At 35.3% G+C, this 13,477-nt stretch overlaps 2 protein-coding genes across 2 annotated transcripts in view; one reads left to right on the top strand and one right to left on the bottom strand.

Moving 5' to 3' along the window:
* Positions 1-102: 102 nt before the first annotated feature.
* On the top strand, positions 103-3,050 carry LOC110025317 (probable metal-nicotianamine transporter YSL7; the record flags this gene model as incomplete). The annotated part of the gene is made up of 4 exons (XM_020725734.1): positions 103-415; positions 1,647-1,810; positions 1,911-2,143; positions 2,225-3,050. Coding segments are annotated over exons 1-4 (1,530 nt in total), but the record flags the coding sequence as incomplete, so codon positions are not given.
* An 840-nt stretch (positions 3,051-3,890) lies between these two features.
* Positions 3,891-13,477, bottom strand: part of LOC110025407 (zinc finger protein 346-like) — a 29,033-nt gene continuing 19,446 nt past the window's right edge. The window contains exons 3-4 of the mRNA XM_020725865.1: positions 5,652-5,825; positions 3,891-4,613 (exon numbers count right to left, since the gene is read on the bottom strand). Coding sequence (XP_020581524.1) covers positions 4,113-4,613; positions 5,652-5,825 — 675 coding nt within the window. The 3' untranslated portion in view covers positions 3,891-4,112. The remainder of the gene's footprint in view (positions 4,614-5,651; positions 5,826-13,477) is intronic.

The following is a 13,477-nucleotide window of genomic DNA, read 5'->3' on the forward strand; positions in this document are numbered from 1 at the left end:
CAAAACCGCCCCCCCCCCGGGTCTCCATTCCCCCTTCCCCCTCACCCGCCAGCCATGCTCGTCACCGGCGTCGAAGAAGGCGACACTCCCCGCCGGAGCTCCGACGAGATGTCGGTGGAGCAGCTCTTGGATTGCAGGGAGGACGTTCCCCCGTGGGCAGAACATCTCACATTTCGAGCGTTTTTCTTCAGCTTTCTGCTGGGAATCTTCCTCTGCTTGATTGTGATGAAGCTGAATCTGACGACAGGGATAATCCCTTCGCTCAACGTCTCTGCCGGCCTCTTGGGTTTCTTTTTTGTGAAGACGTGGACTAAGGTTGCGGAGACGTGTGGGTTTCTGAAGAGGCCGTTTACTCGGCAGGAGAATACTGTTATTCAGACTTGTGTTGTGGCTTGCTCCGGCATTGCTTTCAGCGGTAATTTAGACTTTTTTTTTTTTTGCTGGATTTTTCATGTTGGATCAACTGGTATAAGATGATTAGAATGAGAAAGATTGCATTTTTCTTTTTCTTTTTTGGAATTTTTTTGAGGTAAGATTAGGTTTGAATGCAACAAGTGGTTTAGGGTTCCTTAAGAGATGGTTTATTCTAAGTGTTCATGGGGGCCTAATTGAAGGGTGTGATATTAAGATCTATGAATTTTGCAAATTAAAAAAAAAAAAAAAGGACTTTTTGAAATGTATGAATTAAATTTTTTTCTTGCATGCCATGAAAATTACAATAATATAAAAAATGATGACATTTAAGCATAGTTAGCTCCAAATAGACTGTAGATCATATTAGTTCCTTTCTTGGGCTCTGCTATCACCATCTCTATCCACAAATATGATGCAATATTGAACAATCTTTTCACACAACAAAAGAGTGATCATGCTATGTCAAACTAATGAAGGAATTGAATGATTGAGCCATCCATTAATTGAAAGGCATCACATAAGTGATATTTATATTTTGATATATGCCATCTTCCACCATTCGGCATTAGCTATCAATCAACATTGATGTCAAAGTCATCAAATGCTTAACACAGACAAACACCTCATGCTCGTTGCTCGTTGCTGGACTTCAAAACCCAAAATCCCATCATTTATCTCCATCCAACACCATTTAACATCCCATGTCACCTATCCATGTCACTCATCGTCGATTCACACTTAATGATGCTTAATGCAAAACATACGATCGTCATCAATCAATATTCAATAACCATTAACATCGCCATTCACACCTGCAACTTCAACCACCACCACCACAAGAGACATCCTTCATTGTTGAAGTCTTTACGTTGTAATACCAAATTCTCTTATCATGAAAGGTTGAATCATTATAAAAAATAAATACTAATAGAATTCTTTCAATTAAGCTATAGATTCAACTTTTTCCTTTTCAAAACTTCGACATTAAAATTTATATATTTCTCATTCTATGTTCATCTACATGTATGTTGGATCTTCAATTCACACACTTGACACTACAACAATATTAAAGTCATTTTTAGTGCTGTAAATATTGTTAACATGCAACAATCAACTTTAAACATATCATTTTTAGCTATTCAGTTTAGTTATGACAATAAAAATTCATTCATGTAATTTTAAAAAAAATGAAGTTATAAGAAATTTCTCAACCTGAGTTACATTTAGTTCAGGTGGTTTTGGAAGCTACATATTGGGCATGAGCAAACAAGTTTCAGCAGGCTTCATCGAAGCAAACGACGACATCAACACCAAAGATCCCCACTTGGGCTGGATGACCGTCTTCTTCTTCACCGTCAGCTTCGTCGGTTTATTCTCAGCCGTCCCTCTTCGCAAGGTTCAGACTCTGAAACTTCTTCTCATCTCAAAAAATTCTGCCAAAAAAATCTACAATCTTCCACACATCATTCTTCCATGGTTAATCAATTCATTTTCAGGTAATGATTATTGGGTACAAGCTGACCTACCCAAGCGGTACAGCCACAGCCCACCTCATCAACAGCTTCCACACACCTCAGGGAGCTAAGCTCGCCGGAAAACAGGTTTCTGTTCTCTTTAAATCTCTCGCCGGAAGTTTCCTCTGGTCTTTCTTTCAGTGGTTCTACAGCGGCGGCAGCAACTGCGGTTTCAACAGCTTTCCCACATTTGGCCTCCAAGCCTACAGGAACAGGTGCGCCGTGATTCAAAGCCTGAATCTTTCCTTCAACAATTGAATAAAAATTAGATTTTTAATAACTAATATACTTCACAGATTCTACTTCGACTTCTCTGCCACCTACATCGGCGTTGGAATGCTCTGCCCCTACCTTATCAACTTCTCCCTCCTCCTCGGCTCCATCATCTCATGGGGTATCCTCTGGCCTTACATCTCCAACAAGAGAGGACAATGGTACGACTCCAATCTCGAAGAAAGCAGCCTCCTTGGTCTCAACGGCTACAAAATCTTCATCTCCATCGCCATGATTCTCGGTGACGGTCTCTTCCACTTCATCTCCTTCCTCTTCCGCTGCTCCAACGATATCTACACCAAACTGCACAATCCCAAAGATCAAATCCCCCCCTTTTCCGACCAACCCCTCTACGAATCCACCGCCATGACCTTCGACGACCGCCGCCGCACCACCGTCTTCCTCAAAGACGATATCCCAAACTCCATTCTTTCCGGCGGCTACATTCTCCTCGCCATCTTCTCAATCTTCACGGTCCCATTCATATTCCCCCAACTCAAACAACACCACATTCTCGTCGCTTATCTCATCGCCCCTCTCCTAGCCTTCTGCAACGCCTATGGCTGCGGTTTAACAGACTGGTCCCTCGCCTCCAGCTACAGAAAAATCTCAATTTTCATCTTCGGCGTATGGGTAGGAGAAGAATACGGCGGAGTTCTCGCCGGTCTCGCGGCCTGCGGAATCATGATGAGTGTTGTCTCCACAGCTTCGGATCTAATGCAGGATTTCAAAACAGGGTATCTAACTCTAGCTTCTCCTCGATCCATGTTTATCAGTCAAGCAATCGGCACGGCCATGGGGTGCGTGATAGCTCCGGCGATCTTATGTTTGGAGAATGGTGTATTGAGGACATTTTTTTTTTTTTTTTTGAAAAATTTTGTTTATTGAGGACATTTTAATGAAAAAAAGATGAGAAAATTTTATATATCTTATGTTTGGAGAATGGTGTGGATCACATTATATTGCAGTTCACAAAAATATGGTGTGATTCATGTAGTCGTGCAGACATCAGAATGATGCCTAACATTTTTTCAAAATGATGAGAGTAAGTCTTAATTTTTTTAGTTAAAAGTTGATTTTGTGGGTTTAGATGTTTAGTCAATGATTTTTTTTTATTTTATTTTATGGACTTTTAATTTATTTATACCTTTGGTTGTTTATATAATATGTTTAGAATATAAGGATTAATTTTAAAGGTGTTTGATTCATTTTTTTTTATTAGTGTAATATAAACATAATATAATCAAGAGCTGCTTATTTTAAGTGGGCTTGGCCAAGGACACTGTCTATCAATCAACATGTACAGATTAAAAAACTAGGGGATTTACATAAATATAAAACAATTCTGATGTACAATTATATATCTGACATCTAAGTATTCACAATCATATCAAAATATATGAAAAAAAAAGATATAGATTTCATTATATTTGTGACATGTTAAATATTGAAATGTAAGGGTTAGATATCTAACACATAAGAATTGGATAATATGTATGTAAATTCCCCAAAATACTATTATTTAAACCAGCAACAATACATAAATATTTTCTTTCTGATACAAATCAAACCCAGATGTAAACATAATGAAAAATAATCCTACAAAAAAAAAGGGGAAAAAAGCATTAGTAAGTAGTAACCATTAGTACCAACCCACCTCCCACAAATATATAGTTCAGCCGCCAGAGATCCCCAACAAAGTTCACTAAATTATGAAAACCCACTTTAGAAAGATAAAAAACCATAAACTGATCATATCAAACTCCAAGAAAAATAGGAAAAATGAGTATAAAACGCTTCAGAACACTAAATTTGTGAATGTATGTGGTGAGTTGAATTCTATCAGAGCATTCTAACAATCATTTTACGAAAGCTGAGGCGAGGTGAGCTTTCGGTAACAAGCGAACTGGTTCAAACTCGAGTCTCCTGCTTCTTAATCATGGAAAGATGTTTCCTCCCGGTAATATGCGACTCGTATACGGATTTACTGTTGCAAACAATGTCACAAAGACTGCAAATCATTATGGCTTCTTCAGCAGCTCCTCCTTGAACAACCTTTTCCTTCTTGACCTGCACACCCTCTTTACCTGAAGGTTTTTTCTTCACGGATTCCGGTTTTGCAGTTTCATTATGGCCGGAAGAAGCTACAGATGGCTTTGGGGTAATTTTTTCCTGCAATTTTTGCAGTTTTGCCTTGTGTTTTTTACCCATTTTGTGAGTGTTTAGGGTTTCTTGGCTGTTGCAGTCTATCTTACAGACTTCACATGTAAAGGTTTGAACTGGTTTGGCAGCCTTGGTAAAACTAGTAGCTATGTTGAAGGGTCTGAGGGCTGCTGACTTTTTGGCGTAGCTCATTTTTTTTACATGGGCCATAACTTTTGGTGCCATGGTCCGATAATTTGTTCCGAGGGCCTGTTGGAGTAAACCAAACAAATGAAGAATGTTTATAATGACACAAATTATAATAAAGATAAGTCTGAATAATATAAGAAGTATGGCTCATGTGCATATTGCATGCTGGAGAACAATGTATATGAACATATTAATTCATTATATAAGTGAGGTTGTAGATTTTCAATAAGAAAAATTATGAAAACGAAAATTTAAACAGATATGTTTATGAAATTAAAAAATCGGTGAAAGCACACTTAATCAAACACAAGTGTGAATTTAGAGAGATATTATCATGCATTGTGCAAAAAGCATTATGTGGCAAATCTACATTAACTATGGCAGTAAATTAAACTTAAAAATAAAGAAAAGGAATCAACAGATTTCATTTAAATTTTTTGGGGATTTTACATACCAACCAACCACCCAAATATCGGATATAACATTTGAACCGCCCAAAATGTAAATATAATTTTACAAATTTTTTTATTACCATGGCTTTTACCCACTAGTGAAGGCCTTTGAGTGAAAGTTTTGGATGGCTAAAATGCTATATTTGAAGTTTTGGGTGGTTAAAATGCTATATTTAAAATTTAGGTGATTAAAATGTTATATTCAATATTTTGGGCGGTTATTATGTAAAAACCCCTTGGATTTTATCAGGCACCTAAAAGCTGTTGAGAAATAACAGTAAATCATTTTATAAATAATGGATCATAGTTAAGAATATATTCTAAAAAATAAGGGCCATTTACATACATGGCACACAATTCTTATGTATTTACATATCTCACATCTAAACTTTTCTAAACTTTCTCACATCTAAACTTTCATATTTACACACATAGCACTCAATCTTTAATATCACACCAAAAATAACACTTGCCACTTTTTAAAGTTGAAGTGCACCTTTTCATGCATAGGTTTAAACCACCAAATGCTGTGTATGAAAATATGAAAGTTGAGGAGAGATGTAAATACATAACAATTGTATACAACGTATGTAAATTTCCCACCAAAAAAACATACACTTAAAGTAATAAGAAGCTTGAAGATTACCTTAAGAGCATGTTTTTCTCCAGAAAGGTGAGATGCAAAGACTTTAGCACTGTTGCAAACTACATTGCAAATTGTACAAACTCTTACTGCATCAGCTGATGCACCCCCTTCAATAACTTTCTGCTTCTTTTCTTCCAAATCCAAAATATTTGAATGGATCTTAAACTTTCTTTTCTGATTAAAAAATGAATCAGATGGAAATTACACTTGTGAAGCTAGGAAATTAGAAGCCTTGCCAATATGAAACACAAACCAAGGACACAAGATTACTTCTGATAGAATAGCATAATGCTGAAGAACCAATATTTATGCATTATACCCCAAAGAACTAGTTAAATCACAAGCACTACTTCTGTAAGAATATTTCAAAAGTAATCAATATATACTACAAAAGTAATACAAAGAGAGTTGACTACAGAGTTTGGTGTCTAAATGAAACTTATGCAAAGCCATACGGTCCCAGAAATCTTGAATTATTTCAAAATATTAATAACGAGTCATATCAAATAAGAGAAAACATTCAATCCATTGCCCGGGGAAAACATGGATTTGCTCTCACAAAAGAAACCAAGCTTATGAGCCTTGTTAGGTTTGTGATTCAGAATTTACATAAGGACGCAGTGTAATACACGCTCTTTATTTTAGGCTTTGTGGTTCACAGGCAGGCGAAGTGCAAGTTCAATGTATTGCTTTGCTTCACTACACGCTTTAAAGTGTGAGTTTAACAAAAGTGTCAAGCTTTCAGGTTGTTTCACTAACAAGCATGTAACTCTACAAGTACGTGGCAAAGTCAGCGACTCTTAGCATAGTAATTTCAGGTAAAACTAAAGAGTGTCTCTGCTCAATCTATATGCCAACTTCATGCTTATCCTATACATCACTTAAAGAAAAAGGAATGTTAAATATGGGTATCCTACGACTGCTTTGAGGGATCATCAACCCTAATGAGGGGTTCGATTATCAAAATATAGGAAAAGGAGTTTATTTTTAAAACCAAACTCTCAAACATAAAAGACAATCACTTAAAACAAATTTTCCAAAGTGATGGTTGCAGGAGTGATCATGTAATAAAATACTCTTAAACTCCCCAAAAAATACACTATAGTTCTTTTCTCCTTTTCTCAATGATGAGCATAAAAAATGTAAAATCATGCTTCAATGGAATTCCATTTAAATCTAGCCCATTTTATTGAAAAATATATATAATTCAATGCAATAACTAGATGTTCCTTGCTCAGGCAGCTACTCTTATTTTTTTTTCTACAACGACTTGCCAATGAAAATTTTAAATTTGATCAAAACTCACAAAGGGGAAATAGTATATCTAGTGTATCTACATGATCAAAACCAAAAATCTCAAGGGAATACCACACGCTACTTAACTAGTCTAAGTGCAATGGAGCTATTATTACAATTATGGTCCAAACCCAGGTGTTGACCAATGACCAAGTGTATAAATTGTGAACCATAGGAGGCAACTCAAAATAGGATGAAGTCATCTGCTAGCTAAAACCAACTAAAAATTAACCTCTTTAGAAGGAGAAAATATTGCATCCAAAGGACTCCAATGAGACTTCACCAAGTGTAAGTGGCGGACCCAATGAATTAAAAATGAAAACCTCTATATTTTAATGCAGAACACAACCAATCCAGCTTATTACTTTGAAAACAAACCATTCGCGCCGAATCAATCTGCATATTCTTCTAAAGCCAGGGTTTCACAGAGCAATTTTCTCAATCCCTCTCTCTTGTCGGACGAGAAAAATTGATGATAGATTTGAAAAAAATGATGAGAAGTTTGAAATGGAGGTGGTGAAACCAGAAAAAATGGTGAGATGTTTGAAATGGAGGTGATGGAATCTAAAAATATGATGAGAACTTTGAAAATAAGGTGAGTTTAGCTGCGTTTGAAATGTCAACTTTAATTTATGGTGTTATTGCGGTATTATTCAACAACTTTTGAGAACACTGGTTGAATGCCTTTTTTCCTTTGCTATCATTCCATTAAATAATAATACGTACAATCTATGTAATAATTTATATAATTTATTTTAGATAACCTAATAATACATATTCATAATCTAAATATTCAGCTACAAAGAAAAAATATGTACAATTAATAAGAAGGGAAAATCAAGAGCGATTTAAAGAAGGTAACTCTTAATTCTATCTAATTTCTGTCATTATTGATTGATATCCCCACTCAAATTGATGTTTATTGATCAAGAAGCATCAATTTGCCAATAAGAAACTGATGACGCTGTCGAGAACGAGCCTTGATAAATATATCAACCGTTTGAAGATCAGAAGGGATATTAGGAAGAGAAATAACACCATTATCATAAGCATCTCGAATAGAATTATAGTCCACTTCAATGTGTTTCGTTCGCTCACGAAAGACAGGATTAGCAGTAATCTGGATAGCACTAGTATTATCTGCATAAAAAGAAGTAGAATCAAGTTGAGGAAAACCAAACTCGACCAACAAACCCCGAAGCCAAATTATATCAGAACGAGCATAGGACATAGCATGATATTTAGACTTTAAAGAAGAATTGGATATTCAATTTTGTTTCTTACTCTTCTAAGAAATTAAAGAGTTGTCGAGAAGCATACACCCAACAGTAATAGATCGACGTGCATCAGAACAAGCAGCGTAATCAGCATCACTATAGGTTGTAAAGCAAATACCACAGAAAAAACAAACCACGATGAGACGTGCCTTTCAAATACCTAACAATACTTTGAACTACAGCTAAATGAAGATGTGTAGGTGCTCACATAAAGTGATTAAATGTTGCACAAAAAATGAAATATCATTACGTTTAATTGTCAGATAACTGAGACTCCCAACAAGCTGTCGATACAAAGATGGATCAGATAGGAAATCACCATCATTCCATTGTTATTTAACATTCTCTTCCAAAGGAGTATCAACAAAACTACCTTTTTGGAGACTAACCAAAGCAATAAGTAACTTAGTATAATTATGATGATGAAAAAAAATACCAGTGGGAGAAGAGTGAACCTTAAGACCTAATAAATAAGTTAAAATTCTTAAATCCTTCATATGAAAAGAACCCTGAAGAGGCTTCTGCAACTGAGACATCAATTGAGTATCATATTCTATGATGACAATATCATCAACATAGACTAATAACAACACAATTCCCTTTTTAAACTTGAAAAGAAATAATGAAGAATCATACTAATTTTGAATAAAAGAGAAGCTAATAAAAGTATTGCGAAACTTTTCAAACCAGATCAATAGAGTCTGTTTCAAACAGTATAGATATTGTTTGAGCTTACAAACATCATGTGATGGTGAAGAAAACAAGCATGGAGAAGTCATATAAATATCTTCCTTGAGGTCCCCATGCAAAAATGCATTCCTAACGTCCATTTGTTGTGGACTAGCCTTTAGATGTCGCAATAGATAAAACAAGCAGGATAGTTTTCATCTTGGTCACAGGTGCAAAGGTCTCTTCATAATCAATCCCATATTCCCGTCGATTGCTAAGAGCTACCAATTTAGCATTATATTTGTCAAGGGAACCATCAAATCAGAGCTTAATAGAATAAACTCATTTACAACCAATGGGTTTAACACTTGCAAGACATGAAATACCTGAAGTTCCTTTTGAATGGATTTTATCCAACAAGTGACATATTATATCTGTCAAGGAACATAATATTCTAAAAACAATGAGCGCACCATATCCAACAGAAGTTGATTTCCCCGTTCGACAACTCCAACTTATTGAGGTGTATAAGGACATGAATATTGTGACACAATACCCTTGTTATAGAGAAATGCTTGAAACTCATGAAACATATTCACCACCATTGTCGAACCGTAAGATTAATACAAGTGGAGAACTGTGTTTCAATATATGTCACAAAAGTCTGAAACACAGTAAACACTTTTGCTTTGGAATGCAAGAAATAGATCCATGTGAATCAACTGTAATCATCAATAAATGTCACAAAATATTTATATTGTGCGTGTGAAATAACCGGTGTAATTCTCCAAACATCACTATGAATAATGTCAAAACATCTATTGGCACGATTGTCCAAAATAGTAAAAGGAAATGTCTTACTTTTGTAGAGTTTACATGAAGAGCAATCAACTAATAAACATTTAAATGTAGAACCCAAAACATCACTTTGCAACAAATGATTCAAAACAACATTATTTTGATGACCTAATTGTCTACGCCAGGAGGCACCGACCATATTTTCAACTGAATAAGCTAATGACAAAGTCCGAGGAATGGTAAATTATGATGGAAACAATCTGCTCATTTTAAACTTATTCGTTATCACTTTCCTCGACACCTAATCCTGCAAAATAAAAACATCACGAGAAAAGTGTATATCACAGTTATCATTCACTATTTGACCAATAAAATATAATTTAGTAGAAAATTTAGGAGAATCGAGACATATCGGAAGGAGGAACTAATATCACCAACTGTCGTAATTGAAATATTATTTACATCAGCAACCTGAATACGTTGAGTACCAACATACGAGCGTTGGTTATGCAATAAATCAGTTGTACCAGTTATATGATTTGTGGCGTCGAAATCAACAAACCAAGGAGAAGGAATAGAAGAAATAGTCTTACATTTCCTTTGAAAATCAAGAACAGAAAAGACAGAGAGAATCATTTGTTGAACCATATCTGGTATGACAACAGATTGATTATTGCCAACAAATGTGGAAGTCAAACCAAGATTGTTAAAGTCGGATACCGCAACATGAAGGACTTGTAGTCTGTGATCTTAAGGCCGTGTAGGACACTCCTTAATAATATGTTTGTTTTGCTTGCAACAATTACAGAACATCTTACTACAATGTGGAAGTCAAACCAAGATTGTCAGAGTCGAATACCGCATCATGAAGGACTTATAGTTTGTGGTTTTAAGGCTGTGTAGGACACTCCCTAATAATATGTCTGTTTTGCTTGCAACAATTACAAAACATCTTACAACAATGGCGGTCAATATGACCAAATTATTTGCAGCTGTAACACTGTTTTGTTCCCTTCTATTTTGTCTGAACAACATATGCAACATTAATTATTTCAAATGATCCACCAGCTGCGTTGAGAGAGGTTCGTAACATCAATTTTTGTTCTTCAAGCAGTAATTTACTAAAACATACATCCAAACAAGAGACCGTATCTCTATTCAACAACCCAACCTGAGTAGTTTCAAATTTAGGTCTGAGCTTCATCAAAAAAGGTTAACGAAGACTCACTTCATGAATAACATGAAGACCAGTTAAATTTTTCTTTGACACCTTAGTATAGATAATACCAGAATATTCGATCCATAAATTAAGAAAATCAAAATAATATTATTCAATTGAGAGATTACCTTCATTATAATTACTCATATCAAGTTTTAATTGAAAGCGTCATGCAGTTTTATCTTGATTGTAGACGCACTTTAAGTTCCCATATTTTTTTTTAGTTGTGGCAAATAATCATAGATTGTTCCCCATATGCAATAGATCCCAAAATCCAAGAAACAATATGAGCATCATTTGCCTCCCATTGACTAAGATCTTTTGACTTTGTAGGCGCAGGAGAAGACTCAGTAATATGACCCCAACGCTCTTTTTCTTTCAAAAACATCTTGAACTGAAATTCCCATGCCGCATAATTCTTTCCCGTAAATCGATAACTAAGATTTCATGTGTTTTCTCAGAAAACATTCTAGACGAAATTGTTACTAAGAAAGTTGTTGATCCAAATTAATCAACCTAAAACCAAAAAAATAAAGAGAGATTCTATAGAAATCAGCGACAACTCCCCTGTGGAAAAGCTTAAACACCGGGAGTTTGTGAGTCCAAGAAACACTTAAGGTCGGCACTAATGCTCCTCTAAGCTCGAGCGCGATTTTGGTGCAGTAAACAACCGAAAGAAAAGGTAGGGGAAAGCTCTCGGGCTCGTGAGGGCAGAGAGGATTGAGCAACGTGCGAAGATTGGGAGGTAAGATTGCATGGCTTAGGAGGCGCGGTAGAGGGAAAGGATCGATTCTAGCTTCTATTTTGTGATCGGCGAAGGTATAGCGACACTGTGGAGGAGAGCATGATCTTCTACGATTGGGAAGGAGAAAGAGACTCGAGATTGCACTAGGTCTGTAAAGGAGGCGCAAACATATAGGGTGGAGGCTTCAATGGATTAAGCGAAGAAGGCAAGGGCGAGATCGATTCGACAGGGAAGAGCAGGCTGGAAACGTGTCGATCGGACAAGGAATGAAGATCTGTGATCACCAAACCAAGAACAAACCAACTATTCCAAGAATAAAAAGAAAACTACAGATTCAACAAAGCATTCAGTTGTGTAGCCTTGATACAATAACAACTTTTGAGAAAATTGGTTGAATGTCTTTTTCCTTTGCTTTCATTCCATTAAAAAATAATATGTACAATCTATTTTAGGTAACCTAATAATACATAATAATTTTTACAATCTATTTTAGGTAACCTAATAATACATAATAATTTTTACAATCTATTTTAGGTAACCTAATAATATATATTCCTAATCTAAATATTCAACTATAAGGAAAGTAATATGTACAAATAATAAGAGGAAAATTGACCAATACTTTCTCAACGTTATACCTAGTGATTTAGGGTTTAGATATTATAACTTTAAAGTATAATTTATAAATTTATCACCAGAGATTTATCACAATTAATCACAACACGCTAGGTAATAACACAAGTGCACGCATCGCTCAAGTAATATATGACTTACTTTAGTCTCAAATATCGATCTCACGAGGAAGACTATCAATTATAACGACTTAAGAAAGGCTTTAACTGAATTGAAAGATTCTTAGCTAGGAAATAGGTTGAGTTTTAGTGAGCTAGGAAATTCTACAAAACTATTTTATTGTTCTAAGTTTATTAATAAACTAAATACACTAGGCTAAATGAAATAGAAAGTTCAAGCTAATTAGAGGTTCCCTCCCCATGAAACTAGTGGCTAGTGTCGGTATAAATAAACTAGAATCCCTAATTAAAATTTGTGACAAATAAGAGCATACATTTTCTTTACCATTTTCCAAGCGCATAAAAAAACTAGGTTAACTTCGGAATTGTTTACGTCTGTCACCCTAGAAACCTCCTAGTTATTCCCGTTAAAATCATCTCCCTATCTATTTGCACTAACCTACGGATTACTTTTCCTTCACCCTATATATTAGTGTGGTTTTCAAGTTGACTGAAGTAATAATCCTTTTGGATCTTATGTGTTCACAACGAATTTTAGCACTACAACTGGTCAAATTGAAATGTAAATGAAGTTCACATGAAAAACCATCACAATTACTAAATTAACATGATTCAAATTAAATTTACTCCCCATGCATGCTGCTATTTCATCACAAAAGAAAGAAAACAAAGAATCTACTCATATTTCATGAAAAAAACCACAAAACATAACATTTTATATTAAAACAAAGTCAAGTATTATGAATTACTTCAATAAAAGACAATGAAAATACAAGAAACTTATATTTTTCCCTGAGAAATGAAGAAAACTCCACCCCAAAGTGATCTCATTGCAATCTTACAGCAATTCCTAACACCTCTCAATTCCAAGTAAATACAGGAAAGAAAAGAAAAAAATCTCACTTCTCCTTCAATTCCCTGCACTTCTCTCTTCTTCCCTCACTTCCCTAATGACTTCTCCCTTCGTATGATTGCTCCGTCGTGAAGAAAAGCCTCCAATTATGTGAAAAACCAATTATATGATGGTGTTCGACTGATATTATTGAAGTGTTATTATGACGTTATTGCGG

The sequence above is a fragment of the Phalaenopsis equestris genome, unplaced genomic scaffold, assembly GCF_001263595.1.
Source record: "Phalaenopsis equestris unplaced genomic scaffold, ASM126359v1 Scaffold000297, whole genome shotgun sequence".
Taxonomy (NCBI): Eukaryota; Viridiplantae; Streptophyta; class Magnoliopsida; order Asparagales; family Orchidaceae; genus Phalaenopsis; species Phalaenopsis equestris.